At 49.7% G+C, this 15,636-nt stretch overlaps 2 protein-coding genes across 11 annotated transcripts in view; one reads left to right on the forward strand and one right to left on the reverse strand.

The window, feature by feature from the left end:
• The window catches only part of RANBP10 (RAN binding protein 10), a 69,025-nt gene extending 68,453 nt beyond the window's left edge, over positions 1 to 572 (reverse strand). The window contains exon 1 of the mRNA XM_070613717.1: positions 299 to 572. Coding sequence (XP_070469818.1) covers positions 299 to 533 — 235 coding nt within the window. The 5' untranslated portion in view covers positions 534 to 572. The remainder of the gene's footprint in view (positions 1 to 298) is intronic.
• TSNAXIP1 (translin associated factor X interacting protein 1) lies at positions 422 to 15,621 on the forward strand. Of its 10 annotated transcripts, none has more exons than XM_070613714.1 (16): positions 529 to 742; positions 4,878 to 4,977; positions 9,777 to 9,889; positions 10,037 to 10,163; positions 11,313 to 11,406; positions 11,971 to 12,167; positions 12,599 to 12,734; positions 13,171 to 13,340; positions 13,417 to 13,576; positions 13,653 to 13,783; positions 13,943 to 14,068; positions 14,207 to 14,359; positions 14,463 to 14,572; positions 14,779 to 14,905; positions 14,996 to 15,102; positions 15,312 to 15,621. In XM_070613714.1, the coding sequence occupies exons 5-16, from the start codon at positions 11,400 to 11,402 to the stop codon at positions 15,547 to 15,549; spliced, it is 1,662 nt and encodes a 553-aa protein (XP_070469815.1). In that variant the 5' UTR covers positions 529 to 742; positions 4,878 to 4,977; positions 9,777 to 9,889; positions 10,037 to 10,163; positions 11,313 to 11,399; the 3' UTR covers positions 15,550 to 15,621. The 10 variants fall into 10 exon arrangements, with proteins under 10 accessions (XP_070469813.1, XP_070469815.1, XP_070469817.1 ...); XM_008518195.2 differs by lacking the exon at positions 529 to 742 and adding an exon at positions 838 to 1,200; XM_070613712.1 differs by lacking the exon at positions 11,313 to 11,406 and having other exon boundaries at positions 422 to 742.
• Positions 15,622 to 15,636: the final 15 nt, after the last annotated feature.

A 15,636-nucleotide genomic window follows, 5' to 3' on the forward strand; every position in this document is an offset into this window, starting at 1 on the left:
CAGCTGGAGTTGGAGCTATCCCAGGACAAGCAGGACACCCTTGGGTGGAAAGTCCAGCCCAGCACTGGGTTTGGACACCTGTTGCGGTTCTCTTGACATCGGATGTCTCAGGGCAGAGAGACCTAGGCAGTCGATCCTCGGCCTGGTCAGCCCCACCACCCTGGAAACCTCGCAGGAGCTAAGGCCTAACCCAGAGTACTCGGGCCGGAGAAAGGATGTGATAGGGCAGGGACCAGGCAGCACAGCCTTCCTGCAGATACTCTGGCCTTTTCCCTCCGCGGGAAAAACAGGCCGATACCTTTGTAGTGGACGCGGAGGTTGCCCTGGGAGAGGCCGATGTAGTTGTACTTGTCCTTGGGGCTCCAGGAGCGCGGCAGCGGCGTCTCCTGCTGGTTGACCGCGGGGTACAGGCGCTGCAGACGCCGGTTCAGCTCCTGCTCCCCCGGGGACGGCAGCCCACTCCCAGCGCCCCCGCCGGAGGAGTCTCCAGCCTGCGGGTTCCCAGCTCCCGGGTCCGCCGTCGCCGCCGCCATCTTGGAGGGAGCTGCTATTGTGTCACTGGGGGCGGGGAGGAGCGGGACAAGATCCGCCCCACTCAGCCAATGGCCGGTGAGCCAACGGGGGCCGCAGGGAAACCGAGTTCGAGTCCGGCACCTCTCTTTGGACACTGCAATGCCTCGCCACATATAGGACTCCACATCCCACAATGCAGAGCTCTCCAGAGGCGGACCAAGTCGGGCTGGTAAGGAACTTTGGGAGATGTAGTACAAATCTTCTCACCCATAAGCCTGTCCAGCCCAGACTTCGGGACACCAAAAACTACAATTCCCGCTGGCAACGCGGCTCCGGCCTATTAGTTCACCTCCCTTCCCCATGGCCTCTGTTTATCCTCCTGCTTCAGTTCTGGTAGCTGGGGTCAAATCTGCCGTAGCGAATGACTCTGAGAGGACCCTGTTGCCGGGTCCGAGTCCACTTTTGCTACTCGGCCTTCCTCCCAGGCAGCGGGCACTGGGCTCGGGGGCGTGGCGCAGGCCTGACCCCGCCCCCGCCGCTGGGCTGCTGGGGCCTGGTCGCCATGGCGACGGGCTGTACACTACAACAGCTTCCTAGGCCGCGAGTGCTGACTATCTGACTACTCGACTACCCGAGGGTTATGGCCTCCTCGAAGCCGCAGGGCTCCAGCTTCGCGACCTCGTCGAGGTAGGCGCTGGCCGGGCTGAGGGCGGAGAGAAGGGCTAGAGTACTTCCAGAAAGAGACACGGTACCTGATCCGGACCTCTGCACCTCCTGCCTGTGTCCTTTGGGGAGCTCCAGCCCCACAGGATCTGCGGTGCAGAAACAGTTGGAATCCGGGCTGACTTAGCCCAGAGACGACGTTGAGTGCTAGCAAAAGAGCCGGAGCACTTTATCATTAGTAACAGTCAGCTTATTTATATTGGGCATATGTTAGGTGCCAAGGGCTTTATATACCACATTTAACCCTCACGACAACTTTATGAGGTAGTAATATCACCATTTTACAAATGAATACGTAGAAGCCTGTAGAGATCATGTGTTTTACAGATGTTTATAAGCGGTAGATCTAGGATTTGAACCCAGGCGTGTGAGACTCTTGAACCTGAACTCAGCCACAGGGATAAACTGCCTCTTCATCCAATGGTTTAGGACAAAGATGCTTGTCCAATTGCTGGCTGATTCTAAGCAGCCAGGCACACTCCATGGCCTCAAGGTTGCTCCTGCCTGTATTAAGGGGTGCAGCCTGTGGGCACTGCAAAATATGACAACAAGCTCCGTTAGCTAGGGAAACCACAAAGTATAAAACATAAAACAAAAATTTTGGCCTAATATCTTTCTAGCTTTAGAAGTTCAGAGAGGGCCCTTAAATTCCACAACTCTGCTTCCGTATCTCAAACATGGGGATGATACAGCCCACTTCACAAACACTGTTGGGAAAATTTAGGCAGAATATGTGAAGCTCCATGACAGCTCGTGTATATAACAGGCACTTGGTAAGTGTTTAATGAATGTAGTTTCTCCCTTCTACTTATTCCCAATGCAAAAAAAGTAATCTCACCTAAACTCTAATCCTTCAGGGTCTGTTGCCTTGACAGAGAAAGGCTACAAAAGGCAGGAAAGTAAGTGACAACTTGATTATTTTATCCAGAACTAAAATGAATCTACAAGAACTAGACAGCAGGCTTGGGAAAGAGTGTCGTTACTGAGCACAGGAATGATTTAGGAAACTGCAATCATGTTCAAAAAGAATGTGAAACAGACTCAAAAAGAGAATCCCCATCTATTTTAACAAGGAAGCAGGGCTGGCCTGGTGGCACAGTGGTTAAGTGTGCACATTCTGCTTTGGCGGCCCGGGGTTCGCCGGTTCGGATCCCAGGTGCAGACATGGCACCGCTTGGCAAGCCGTGCTGTGGCAGGCATCCCACATAGAAAGTAGAGGAAGATGGGCACAGATTTTAGCTCAGGGCCAGTCTACCTCAGCAAAAAGAGGAGGATCGGCAGCAGATGTTAGCTCAGGGCTGATCTTCCTCAAAAAAAAAAAGAAGGAAGCACAATGTAATTACTGAGGCTGCTTTTGGTGGCAGTACAAAACATCATTCATTCCTGTCCATTTTCTTCATTCACCAATATTTAGTGATGTACATTGGGCAAGGTCACTAAACCTTAGAGGCACAGTGTGGGTGTCTTCCTCCAGCTCACCTTAGAGCAGGGCCAGAATGATGAAGGATAGGCCAGACCTTAGCACTATAGATAAGTCATCAGGACCGTCTAAAAGAGACCTTCAAATTGTGCACTTCCCTGCGTCAGGTTTCTTCTCCCCATTGGCTTTCTCCTTTCACCTTCACATCCCTGGCACGGTAGCTTCGTGGATGGAACTCAGCAGCTTGAGTTCACTCAGTACCAGCACATACCCCTGTCAAACCCACTGCCTGCCATCAGTTAAATAACTGAGTTTTCTCTACTTTTGAAATAAAAATATAGATAGCTCTTTCCCATTCCCCTCTGAGAATTGGTGTAAAATATTTAACATAATACTAAAGAAGCATCGTAACATTTTGGTAAGTGTATAGGCTCTACCAAGTGTTTTTTAAAAAATTATTCTTATTTGCAAGTCTGTTTTTGACTATTGTCTCCTTTGACATTCAAAACTAACATCTGTTGACTGGATAAAGGAGATATGGTATATATATATATACACACAATAGAATACTACTCAGCCATAAAAAATGATAAAATCGTCCCATTCACAACAACATGGATGGACCTTGAGGGTATTATGTTAAGTGAAATAAGCCAGATAGAGAAAGACAAACTCTGTATGATTCCACTCATGTGTGGAAGATAAACAAACACATGGACAAAGAGAACAGATTAGTGATTACCAGGGGGAAGGAGAGTCAGGGGTGGGCACAAAGGGTGAAGGGGTGTACCTATAAGATGACTGACAAATAATAATGTACAACTGAAATTTCACAATGTTGTAAACTATCATAACCTCAATTAAAAAAAAAAAAATCTGTTACCTACTGAGCTTTTCCAGTTGACAACTTCTCAGGATTTGAAGAGTTCCCCATAGTTTTCTTGCTTACTTAGCCTTATGTGGTAGTTCCAGCAGGAGGAAGAAGAACAGAGTTTAGAAAACTGACTGGTCTTGACAGGAAGGTATTGACTTAACCCAGTGAGCAGATAGGTTGATCTGCTGTGTCCTGTCTCAAACCCATGAATTTCTGGGCAAGAACCCTTCATTTTCCACACTGGCTGCTTATTCAAATGGTTTGCTCACACTTGTCCGATTGAGAGACAATAGAGGACTGGAATTTGGGATGTCAACTGCTCCATGGAGTCCATGCAGGACAGGGTTTCCCAACTGGGTTCATGTTACTACTCTTAACTTCCCTGGGTCTTAGGTAGTTCTGGTCTCTCTTTTATGAACAAAGACACTGAGGTTCAGAGAGGTTCAACAGCATGCTCATGGTTACCAGCTAGCAAGAGGAATAAAGACACAGGTCCATGTGGCAGCATATCACCCCCAACCACCCCCCATCATGGATTTCTGAAATTACTTCTTCCTTTTGTTCCACTTGGATCTGCCTGTCTACATGCAGCCCTCCCTTTTGATGCCTAAATGCCTTCCTAGCTTGAGCAAAGATGGCTCTCCCAAGAGGCCTAGGGGTTAAAAACCTCCTTAGGATCCACTTTTCTCCCATCCTGCTTCATAATTAACATCTGTGAAGCTCCTTGCAGTTTACAGGCTATTTTTGCATATCTCTTTTACTCTTATTTAAACTTCACAACTTTGTGAGATAGAAAAAGCAAGAATTGTCTCCATTTCCTTATGAGGAAAATAGGCTGAGAGATGTTAAATTACTTGCCCAAGGGGGGTCCTGTTGGAACCCCAAATGTCAGCCCCCAGACCCTATCACCCACTTAATGGAGGATTGAGACTCACACCCCAGCTCTTGGACCCCAGACCCTGTTCTTCTTGTTCTATAGCACCTGACTTTGGTATCACACCCCCAGAGTATGCCAGAGTCACATAAATGAAACTCATTGGAGCCACTGCTGAACACTGAATGGAAGTGTAGGCCTGCAGGGTTCTCTGGGCTCATGGTGAGTGTGTCCTGCTGCTGCAGGAGTTGGTAAGACTCTGGCGATGAGAAGGTTTCTGGGAATGTAGGAAAATGGTTTGGGTACAGGGCCAGGAGCTTCTTGGCAGTGGGAATCTGGAGGCAGTGCTAGGAAGATCCAGAGCTTGGCTCTGAGGGCAGAGGAGGCCATGTCTTATAGATCTGGGAAGGGAGGAGGTTCTCTCTCCACTCAGGGCTCTGTCACCCACCTCTGTCTTCCCCTTCTCTGTGCAGAACACACCTGCGGCCTTCAGGAGTGACCATAGATGACTCCTTCATCACAGAAACTAAGAACTCCCAGAAAAACAAGCTTTCTCAGAAACGGAAGACGCTGGTTAGTGACAATGTCCTGTTGGAACTGCAGATGTCAGCCCCCAGACCCAATCTGCCTTCCTCTCTGCAACCCAAAAGCAACACCCACCTGAAACATGCCCCTAGAGCAGCTTCTCCCCTGTCGGGGGAGTGTGGCTTTCAGATGCTAGGCCCGCCTGGCTCTGGGGTGGGGTTGTGCACCCTTACCACACCTCATCTGAAAAGTCTTCCCAAACCTCCCCCGGCAGAGAGAGCCTCAGCCCTGCCCACAGACACCCTTCCCCTGCAGCTCAGCATTCTGGAGTGGACCTCATTTCTTCATCCAGCCCACCATGTGCCAGGCATTGTGCTAACTGCTGGGATGGTCCTCCCAGATCTGCTAAGGTCCTTCAGGGCTGTGACTGTATCTTTTTGTCTTTATGCTCTAGTGCCTGATAGGGTACTTGAGGGGCTGGAACATGTTGAGAGCTCTATAAACCCTCTGAGTGGGTGTTTGAAGGCGGGAGTAAAGGGATGTTCCTTCATTGCATTGTTGGCTCTAGATTGGAAGTAGAGATTCCTTACCAGCCTCAGGAAAGGTCCTTTCTCCATTCTTATTCTTTAAGATTTTTATATAAAAATGAATGCTGTGTTGTTAAGTACTTTGGGGCTTCTGTTGATATGATCATAGGATTGTTATATTTAATCAGCAAATAGCCATTACCCAAATCTCACAGATGAAAAAACATATTTGAGCAAACTGATAACTCCACCTCACAGTGGAGCACTGTGGGCTGTGTGGTGGTTTTCTTTGTGTGAGTGTGTCCTGTGTGGAGGATTTGGGGACACATGCGTGGCATACTTTGTGAGGCTGGGGACTTCCAACATGGGGACTCTGACTCCAGGGAGAGAAAGGGAGTCAGTGTGGACTCTGCAGAAACCAAGTGCAGCCACGGCCCCGCAAGACCCGATGACTTGAGGCGCCCGCTCCCCGGCCACCTCAGCTGCCACCTATTCGGTGGACCTGGGGCCTGGTTCTTTCGCTCCCTCTTCTGCGAGGTGGCGGCGACGCCGTTCTCAACCACCAGGGGACGTTGTTCCCTCCCACCGTTCCCCCGGGGCCGTCCTTCTCGTTCTTACCTGCAGGGGGAAGCAGAGAGCATGGAGCGCGCAGGAACACTACCTTCCAGCCATCCCTGGCAGAGGCCTTCCCAGATATTAATAAACCAGGTGGAAGAAGCAACACTTGCCCAGAAATCAAAGTAGGGTGACCGCGTCTTCTCCCATCAGAAACGGCAGACAGAACACGAGGAATGACCTTTTGAAAGTCTGAAAAACTTTCATTAACTCGCCAGGATTGGGTGCTTCTTTGACAACTTCCCGGGTGTTTTCCAGAGTTGCTTTGCGCTTTTATAAAAATCACGTCAAATTTGATAGTCTTTCAAAAAAACTCTGGCTTGATTTTTAACAGTTTGACTTCTCTCCTTTTTTCAGTTTGTCTACTGCTACTTTTATTTCCTGTTTTTTTTTTTTAATTTATTATTGTTAGTTCCTTTTCAAGAACCAGAGGCTAAATGCTTTGTTTACTAATAGCGAAAGTATTTTAGGCAATTAAAATAAATACCTTGGGGTCACCCGTGGCATAGTGGTTAGGTTCGCGCCCTCTGCTTCAGTGGCCAGGGTTCCCGGCTTTGGATCTCCGGGCTGACATACACACCATTCATCAAGCCATGTTGTGGTGGCATCCCACGTGTAAAATGGAGGAAGATTGGCGCAGATGTTAGTTCAGGGACAATCTTCCTCACCAAAAAATAAAAAAGAAGGAAAAAGAAATAAAATAAATACCTTGTGAGTGCTTCTCTGACCATGTCCCAAACATTTTGAACATGTAATTTTAATATTATTCCTATAATGTGTTGTATTTTAGGTAATAAATGTGTCAGGGAAAATATGAACTTATATTTAAATTTCTATATTTATATTGTCAGTTCCTATTTTCATCACATTATATCAGCAAATGCAAGACATATAGTTTCTGTTTTAAAAATGTGTTAAGACCTTATCTGTGGCCTGTGATTAATTTATTGTATATGTTAAAAGATTGTTCTTTACTTCTGTTTAATGCATGTTATATCTGTTCATCTGTCATTATCAATTATATCACTCTTAGCATTAGTGTCTTTTACCTTTCTCGGCTTGATGTAGCTTATTCTGATAGGTGAGCTTTAAACTCTTTACTACACTTCTGTTTCATCATCTCTTTTTTTTCCCTCCTATGTTTTCATTTACTCAACAAATATTTGTTGATTCCCACTATGTGCCAGGCACTTGGGATACAGTGGTAAACAAGACAGAAATAGTCTCTGTCCCTGAGAGAAGACGAGAAAGTGGTGATGAAAAAGTGTGGGGCATTGGGCCTGGGAAGAACATCACAGAGAACCCTTGAGATCTTAAAGATGAGTAGTAAGGATAGAGCATTCTCGACCCAGGGAAAAGCATATGCAAACATATACACCCAGTGAGTACTGTTTCATTTTTATCCATGTTAAGTTATTGTGCTTCCTCATATATTTATTCTACAATGTTTGCTGAGTGCTACTTAAGATTGTGAAGAGTGTGAAGTACCATGGCCATCAGTTCTGAAGGTACAGAGATAGGTCAACCCAGTCCCCTGCAAGAGGCCAGAGTCGTCCCTGGGACCTAGCAACAAGGCTTCCTATGTACTTTCCACAAATATTTAGGAAAAGCATGAATGATCTCAAGATTGAGATAAAACATGTGCAGAACTAACAGAATGCAAAGGAGAGCCCAAGGAGACAGTAGCATTTTCCACAATAGGAGGGTCAGGCACCAGTTACCATTAACCTGGAAAGACTTGTAGCATCTGAATATGTGGGGCATGGGAGGTAGGCCTGGCCTCTCCATCCCAGAAGAACCTGGAGGCCTGGCTCAGGGCACAGAGGGGGCTTTAACATTGAGTTCAATAACTCAGTTTTCTTTTAAATTTGAATACAATTCATGTACATTGTAGAAAATTTTGAAAAATGTACAGCTGTAGAAAAATAAGTCACCTATGGGCCTATTATTAGAGAATAATAATTGCTGCTAACCTTTTAGATTACTTCCTCCATTCTTTTCTGGTCTTTCATTCTACCTGGTTGTGCTTATTCCCTAATTTCAGTCTTTACTTAACCCTTAGAGCTATAGCATTAGTATATTTCTATGATAAGCCTCTTTGTAATCATTTCATGTCTGCATAACAATCTTCTATTTTTAGACACTTAGTTTTCTAATTTTTCCACAGTCATAAGTAAGGCTTTGAGGACCATCCTTGTGCATAAAGCTGCTACTCCATCTCTGTCTCCCTCTGCACTGGCTGCTCCACGCCTTAGCCTCAGCTGGCCTGCTGCATCCGTCTCTGATCATAGCTCTTTAAAACTCCTGCTGTTTCTTTGAGGGTTTGGTACTACCCAGGCAGTCTTTGTGTTCCTCTGCCCCCAGGTCCTGACACACGCCCTCTCCCAGAGTGACCTCAGCTTCTCCCATGCACTCATTCAAGCTTTATTGGACATCACTAACATCATCACCACCTCCTGCAAGATGACCAGCCTCCCCTGGCCCCCTGCAGTCGGGGCCCTCCACCCTCCCGTAACCTGAATTGGCTTCAGTCACTACCTGTTGACTTGTGACTGTCACTTCACTTGTCACCCCATTTCCATCATACCCTCAGCTTACTTCATGTCCCTGGAACTCAGCATGGGCTGTTATGTGCTATGACCTAGAAGTATTTGATGAACAAATCAATGACTGAATGGATAAACTCTAGAAGTGGGCTTCACTGGGTCAGAGGGCCATTTTTTTCTCTTATGTTTTGAATATTTCATGAAAAGGTTAAAAAACAAGTCCATACATACTAACTACTGCTTCCACCCCCTATGCCTGCTTAAGGTTCAAAATGAGAGCCCGCTGCCTCAGGGCACCCTCACCTCTCTCCCCCTCTCCCAGGGGGTACAGCTCAGTCTCTTCCCAGGGTCCAAAGCTCACCCTGCTGCATCTCTGTAGTTCTGTCTATGTGTCAGTCCAGGCTTCAGCCTGGGCCTGCCCTCCTCTATCCTCCTCTTTAGCTCAACTGTGTTGTGGGGGCAAAGGCTGGTCCCTATAGGTACTCACATCTGTTTTCATAGCACAGGCATTCAATATTCACTGACATACCTACAGAAGAGAAGAATAGTTTACCTTCACAGAGTTCCTAGGAGGTGCCTGAGTCTGTGTAAACCATTTCTCATTTCTACATGAACTGCTTTCTCATTGCATCCTCACATAAAAACAGTGTGATGGGGACTACTACCATCCCCATTTTACAGATGCAAGACTGAGGATCAAAGAAGTTAAGCCTGTGACATATAGCTAATAAGAGAGATCTGGGATTTAACCCAAGCCCTCTCTAACTCTAGGGTCCAAGGTCTTAATTATGAGCCATATTAAGAGATGTTGAGGGGCTGGCCCGGTGGTGCAGTGGTTAAGTGCACGCGTTCTGCTTTGGGGGCCTGGGGTTCACTGGTTCAGATCCCGGGTGCGGACATGGCACTGCTTGGCAAGCCATGTGTGGTAGGCGTCCCACATATAAAGTAGAGGAAGGTGGGCACGGATGTTAGCTCAGGGCCAGTCTTCCTCAGCAAAAAAGAGGAGGATTGGCAGCAGTTAACTCAGGGCTAATCTTCCTCAAAAAAAAAAAAAAAAAGAGATGTTGAAAAAAATCAGGAGTGGAATGGGGAGGATGGAGAGGAGCATCAGGAAGGGGAGCAATGTTGCCATGGTAACCCCACCTGTCCCTTCCTACAGTCCTGTCAGTTCTCCATCGGCGGCCACCTGTCCCCATGGCCCACATACACCAGTGGCCAGACCATTCTGCATAATCGAAAGCCCTGTTCAGATGACTGCCGGAAGCGAGCAGGGTAAGCCAGGGTCAGACCAATGGTGGATGCGCTGGTGCAGACCCAGCATTGGGCCCAGAGACAGCGCAGAGGTGTGTGCTCCCTCAGACCAAGGGTGTAAGTGTCCCGTGGGGTGCCCATCACATCTCAGCCCACCACTCCCTGCAGAAGCTGGCAGCAGCAGCCCCTGGGCACTACCAAGCCATGGTACCTGGAGCAACTAGAGAACTACCTACGCAAGGAGCTCCTCCTGCTGGACCTGGGCACAGATTCTGCCCAGGAGCTGAGGCTGCAGGTCAGAGCCACAGAATAACAGTGGGAGGGCAGGAGGAGGGGTGGGAGGAAACCTTACCTACAAGGACTAAACACTAAAGACCTTCAGGAAACACCAGCCTCTCCCAACTCTTTTGGATTCCCATTTCCAGTAAGAGAAACATGTTCTATGACAAAGCCAGTGAGAAGGCAAGGCTGTCAGTATGGAATCAAAACTCTCCTGAGGCTTGAGTTTTTCCACCTGAGTCAGGTGGACTGGGTGCTGTCTCCAGTCCCTTTAGCTGTGTGATTCCCAGCGCTCAGCTTGGGTCTAGGGACATCAGTGGATGGAGTCTGAATCCAGGCAGTGGGGCAAATAAGGGTCATAGAGTGTCTCCCAGCCCAGTGTTAACAGCCCCAGCTTGAGGAATGAGCCCAGACACATAAAGAAAGAAATCTAGATACAACTCCAATTCTGGTACATATTAGGGAGGGAATCACCAAATCCTGCTCAAACGAGGATGCTGACAGGGAATCCTGATATCATGACAGAAGTGTTTGCTGAACATCGTCTGTGTGCCAGACCATAGATGAGGCCTGATATATGATTTCACAAGCTGAAGGTACCTAGCCAACAAACAGAAGCTGGAGAAGGCATACAGCTATGAAGTGGTGGCACTGGGATTACAACTCAGGGCTGATTCAGGAGCCCGTGCTCATTCTAGTATGCAATGCTGCCTCCAAAAACTTCCTCTGTGTCCAAGTGAGACAGGAAACCACACCTCTACTTCGAGGTCAGAATGCAAGACTATAGCCTTCGATCTCCTCCTCCCCACACAGGGCTGTAAGATGGTGAGAGGCCAAATGAGGCACAGTGCATGGAGGGGGCTGGCTGCCTGGAGAGCCAGAGAGGGGCCTTGAGTACAATGGGGGAGGTCCTGACCCTGGTGGTCTGCCAGGCCTCAGAGACAGCACCAGAGGACGCCCCCAGAGAGCAAGTGGGGAGGACAGAGATGCCCCTCAGCTCCATAGCGCTGTGAGAGACCTGGGTGGTGCCTGGGGCATTTATTTGAATGTGGGTCACCTGGCAGCTTCATGCTGGAACACTTCTAAGCCAAGCAAAGAAAAACTCAGGTCCTACTGAGGATGGCAGCTATAGGCCAGGAGGTGACAGGTTCCCTTTTTTTGCCAGCCTTATAGAGAGATCTTTGAGTTCTTCATAGAGGACTTCAAAACGTACAAGCCATTGCTATCCTCCATCAAGAATGCATATGAGGTGATGCTGGGTAAGGCTGCAGCCTCCTCGCCTGGGCCCACCCTGGAAGGAGAGGAGAGGATCCTACTCTGACCTTCTGGGGCTCTGCAACAGGGCTGGGGCAGCTACTAACGGGGCCTTAAAGTCATCAAGCCCTGCTCAGCCTTTTTGTTTACATTGTCCTGTGCTAGGGCACCTGATCACCTCCTGTCCTTGGGAAGCATGGTAGGGCAGAATCTGTAGGAAATAAATCAACTTTTCTATTAAGAGTAAAGCCCAGGAGGGGAGTGAGTATCTCTGGGAAGTGAGGAGTCTTCCCTCACCAGGCTCAGGAGATGCCAGGCATGGTGCAGCTACAGAACTAAAAGATATAGGGAGACAGGGCATAGGTTAGACTCCAGTCCTCATCTGGACTCTGCCCTTGGTTTAAAAGCAAGTGTGAGAAGGCCTTACAGGGGCCATGCTTTGAATGAGGCATGCATAGGCTCCTGGAGTTTGCAAGGGACATAGCCACTCACTGTGACCTTAGGATCAGTGTCTCCTAGCTGTTTGCTCTCATGGCCCCAAAGGGATTCTCCCACCGGTCCCTCCTTAGCCCATCAGAGGGAGAAGATTCGAGCTCTGGAGCCCTTGAAGGCCAAGCTTGTCACTGTGAATGAGGACTGCAATGAGAGGATCCTGGCCATGAGGGCTGAGGAGAGATACGAAATCTCCATGCTGAAGAAAGAGAAGATGAATTTGCTAAAACTCATTGACAAAAAGAATGAGGAGAAGATCTCATTGCAGACTGAGGTAAATGGGAGTAGCATGGTGACCAACTCCCTGAATTCTTGCCACCTCCACCCCAGGGGTGACCTTGAACCCTTGGGCACTGAGGTGACCCCCAGCTCCCTCCGCCCTTCTGCCTAGAATGACATACTGAACCACTACCTCCTCCCACACCCCCTGCTACCTCCACACTCTGCCCTCCTCCTTGGCTCAGCACTGGCTCAATGTGGTCCCAAGTGCCACCAGAGTCCTGTTGCTTGGCTGCCAGACTTTCTCCATAGGAGGAAGCATTGGCACTTTGCTGGATTCTCAGGAATGGCCAGTCTCCTCCTTCTTGTACCTTTCCTGTTCCCAGGCCCTGATGGGGCTACCCAGTACCCATCCCATCCCCTATGGTGACTAGCTACATTTAGGTCCAGAGGCAGCCCCTGACCACGCAGCCACCTTCCCAATAGGTGACTAAACTAAGGAAGAAGTTGGCTGAGGAGTACCTGCACTACCTCACTGAGCGAGATGCCCGCAAGATTCTCATTGCAGACCTGAATGAGCTACGGTACCAGCGAGAAGACATGTCATTAGCCCAGTCCCCAGGTAAGCGTGAGGCTGGTTTCTCTCCCCTGAGGAGGCACTGGAAAGGAGTCTGGCTCTCACCACTAACCCTCATTCATTCAGCTCTCCTGATATCTGCTCATTCTGTGCCCATTCACAATGGGAGATGTCCCTGTTGCCACCTGGGTCTGTGGATCTTCTGAGCTAGACTGAGAATCATAGACTCATTGTTTAAGTAAGAAACAGTTGCTGGCAGCTGAGGCAGCCTAGACTCCCTCAGGGCAGGACAGGCCTGGTACCCCCTGTCCTGGGCTTCTCTATTTAAGCCTAAAGCCCTAGGTAGTGCTGTGGGAAAGACCCAGGAGCTCCCAAGCAGGAAGCGCAAGAGGACCTGGGACATGCCCTGAGGGACACTCTAACCCTGCCCTGGGCTACAGGCCCAAAGCCATGGTGACATGAGCTGGTGGGCCCCTCGCAGGCATCTGGGGAGAGGACCCCGTGAAGTTAACACTGGCTCTGAAGATGACCCGGCAAGACCTGACCCGCACACAGATGGAACTCAACACCATGAAGGCCAACTTTGGAGATGTGGTGCCCAGAAGGGACTTTGAAATGCAGGAGAAGACCAACAGGGATCTGCAGGAGCAGGTACTGGTGGGCAGGCCAGGTAGGGTAGGGCAGGGTCATGCCTGTAGGTAGTGAGGACCAATCATCTTGCCTACAGCTGGACAGCTTGAGAGATGACTACGAAGAGGTCCGCAAGGAGCATGAAATACTGCTGCAGTTGCACATGAGCACGCTGAAGGAGCGAGACCAGTTTTATTCTGAGTTGCAGGAGATCCAGCGCACCTCCACGCCACGGCCTGACTGGACCAAGTGTGAAGGTAATGATGACCACTGGGGCCCCAGGGACTGCTCAGGTGCATGATCTAGACTCCAATGTCCTCTCCCCTCCTGCAGATGTAGTGTCTGGGGGCCCAGATCGCTGGCATATGCTGGCTGAGGGCAAGAACAGTGACCAGCTGGTGGATGTGCTCCTGGAGGAGATTGGCGAGGGGCTGCTCCGGGAGAAAGACTTCTTCCCTGGTTTGGTAGGGAAGTCCCTGGGCTCAGGAGGCTTGGGCCAGAGTCAGAACAGCCAGGCCTTGCTGCTGAGAAGGCTTGAGGTTCTGGGGAACCATCTAGGGCTTTGCCTTGCTTGAGGGTGGGGCCAGATAAGCCCAGAGATGAGCTGACACTCTCCCTTTCAGGGCTATGGGGAAGCCATCCCCCCTTTCCTTCGATTTGATGGCATTGTGGAGAACAAGAAGCCAACCAAGAAGGATGTGGTAAATCTCCTCAAGGATGCCTGGAAGGAGCGGCTCGCTGAGGAGCAGGTCAGATCTCATCAGCCATTTTGGCCTGGCATGACCTCTAGAGTCCTCCAGGGGACTCCCTTGAGGTGCGAAGGAGCAGGGAGGAGGGCCAACTGAGGTGGGGCAGGCTGACTAAGTAGTCTTCCCTTTACCCTGCAGAAAGAGAAGTTTCCAGATTTCTTCTTCAATTTCCTGGAGCGTCGCTTTGGGCCTGGTGATGCCATGGCCTGGGCTTATACCATTTTTGAAAATATCAAGCTCTTCCGCTCCAATGAAGTCATGAGTCAGTTTTATGCAGTCTTGATGGGAAAGGTGAGTTTGGGCCTGGCCCTCCACCCTTTTTCCCCAGCATAGGCCAACTCTGTCCCCACCACTCCAGGAAGCAGTGAATTAGTCAATGCTTCCCTCTCTGTAGAGGAGTGAAATTGTGTACATCAAGCATAAGGAGACAGTAGCACAGCTGCTGAAGGAGATGACGAATGTTGACAGTCAGAACGAGGGGCTACTAACCATGGAGCAGTTAAGGTAAGAGGCCAGTTCGGCCACCCCAAACTCCTGCCCAACATCTCCTCTGCCAGGTGTACAGGGGAGGAAAAGGGAGCCTGGAGGGAAGGGCCACAGCCTCCAGGCTTGCTGCCCTTTTGAGCACTAGTGGGGCTGGCAGAGGGGTGAAGGGAAACATGTGGACAGGCCTCAGCCAGGCCCCTGTTGGCCCTTGTGTCTCCCCATAGCACTGTCCTCAAGAGCATCTTCCCCTTCAAGAAGGAAGAGAAAATTCAGGAGTTGATGGAGGCAGGGGGCTGGCATCCCAACAGCAGCAATGCAGACTTCCTCAACTACCGCTCATTGTTTATGGAGGTGGGTAGGGGAGTACAGGAACTTGCCCAGCCCTGGCCTCTGCTGGACCCTAGCCCATGTGGCCTCACTCTGCCTTGTGGCCCCTTCTAGGACGAGGAGGGCCAGAGTATGCACTTTGTGCAAAAGCTGTGGGAACAGTATATGGATGAAAAGGATGAATATTTACAGGAGCTAAAGCAGGAGCTGGGCCTGGAACTGTGAGTGACCCTGGGTCCCCATGGCCCACTTAGCCATAGGCAAGTCCTGCAGGCTGGGCCACAAGGTGGCATCTCAAGCCCCTGGGTCTCCCTTTGCGCTGAGCTTGCAGCTGGGCAGTACATACTGCTCAAGCTTGGTAGAGGGCATCTTGGCGTTTAGGGTACAGAGAAGAGGAGTCAAGGCCTGTCTCTCTTTCCTTGTGGGGCAGTCGTGATGAGGTGACCCTATGCAAGGTACGTGAGGCCCTGATGAACATTGATCCCGGTCTGGACAAGCAGACTCTGAACAGCTATTTGAGCCAGGCCTTCCAGCTACCTGTGACAGAACTGCCAGAGGAGGGTGAGAAGGAAGAGGGCATTGTGACACGGCTCCAGGCTGCACTGGAACAGCTTCAGATGGCTGACATCAGGCGCATGGGCGCTCGAGAGCATGAGCCTGCAAGCTAGTGCCACTGTGGGCAGCCTGTGTACTCCAGTACTGCTAACCTCTGACTTTTAGTATAAAATTGTTTGAACCCATGATATTCTCCAGGT

Source organism: Equus przewalskii, chromosome 3 (assembly GCF_037783145.1).
Source record: "Equus przewalskii isolate Varuska chromosome 3, EquPr2, whole genome shotgun sequence".
Classification (NCBI taxonomy): domain Eukaryota; kingdom Metazoa; phylum Chordata; class Mammalia; order Perissodactyla; family Equidae; genus Equus; species Equus przewalskii.

Bases quoted from the DNA above. Each gene is read 5' to 3' on its own strand.
- TSNAXIP1 (XM_008518195.2), top strand. From the start codon at position 1,154: ATGGCCTCCTCGAAGCCGCAGGGCTCCAGCTTCGCGACCTCGTCGAG. The intron at 14,069-14,206 runs GTCAGATCTCAT...TTTACCCTGCAG, and splicing joins AGCGGCTCGCTGAGGAGCAG to AAAGAGAAGTTTCCAGATTT. The intron at 14,573-14,778 runs GTAAGAGGCCAG...GTCTCCCCATAG, and splicing joins CTAACCATGGAGCAGTTAAG to CACTGTCCTCAAGAGCATCT.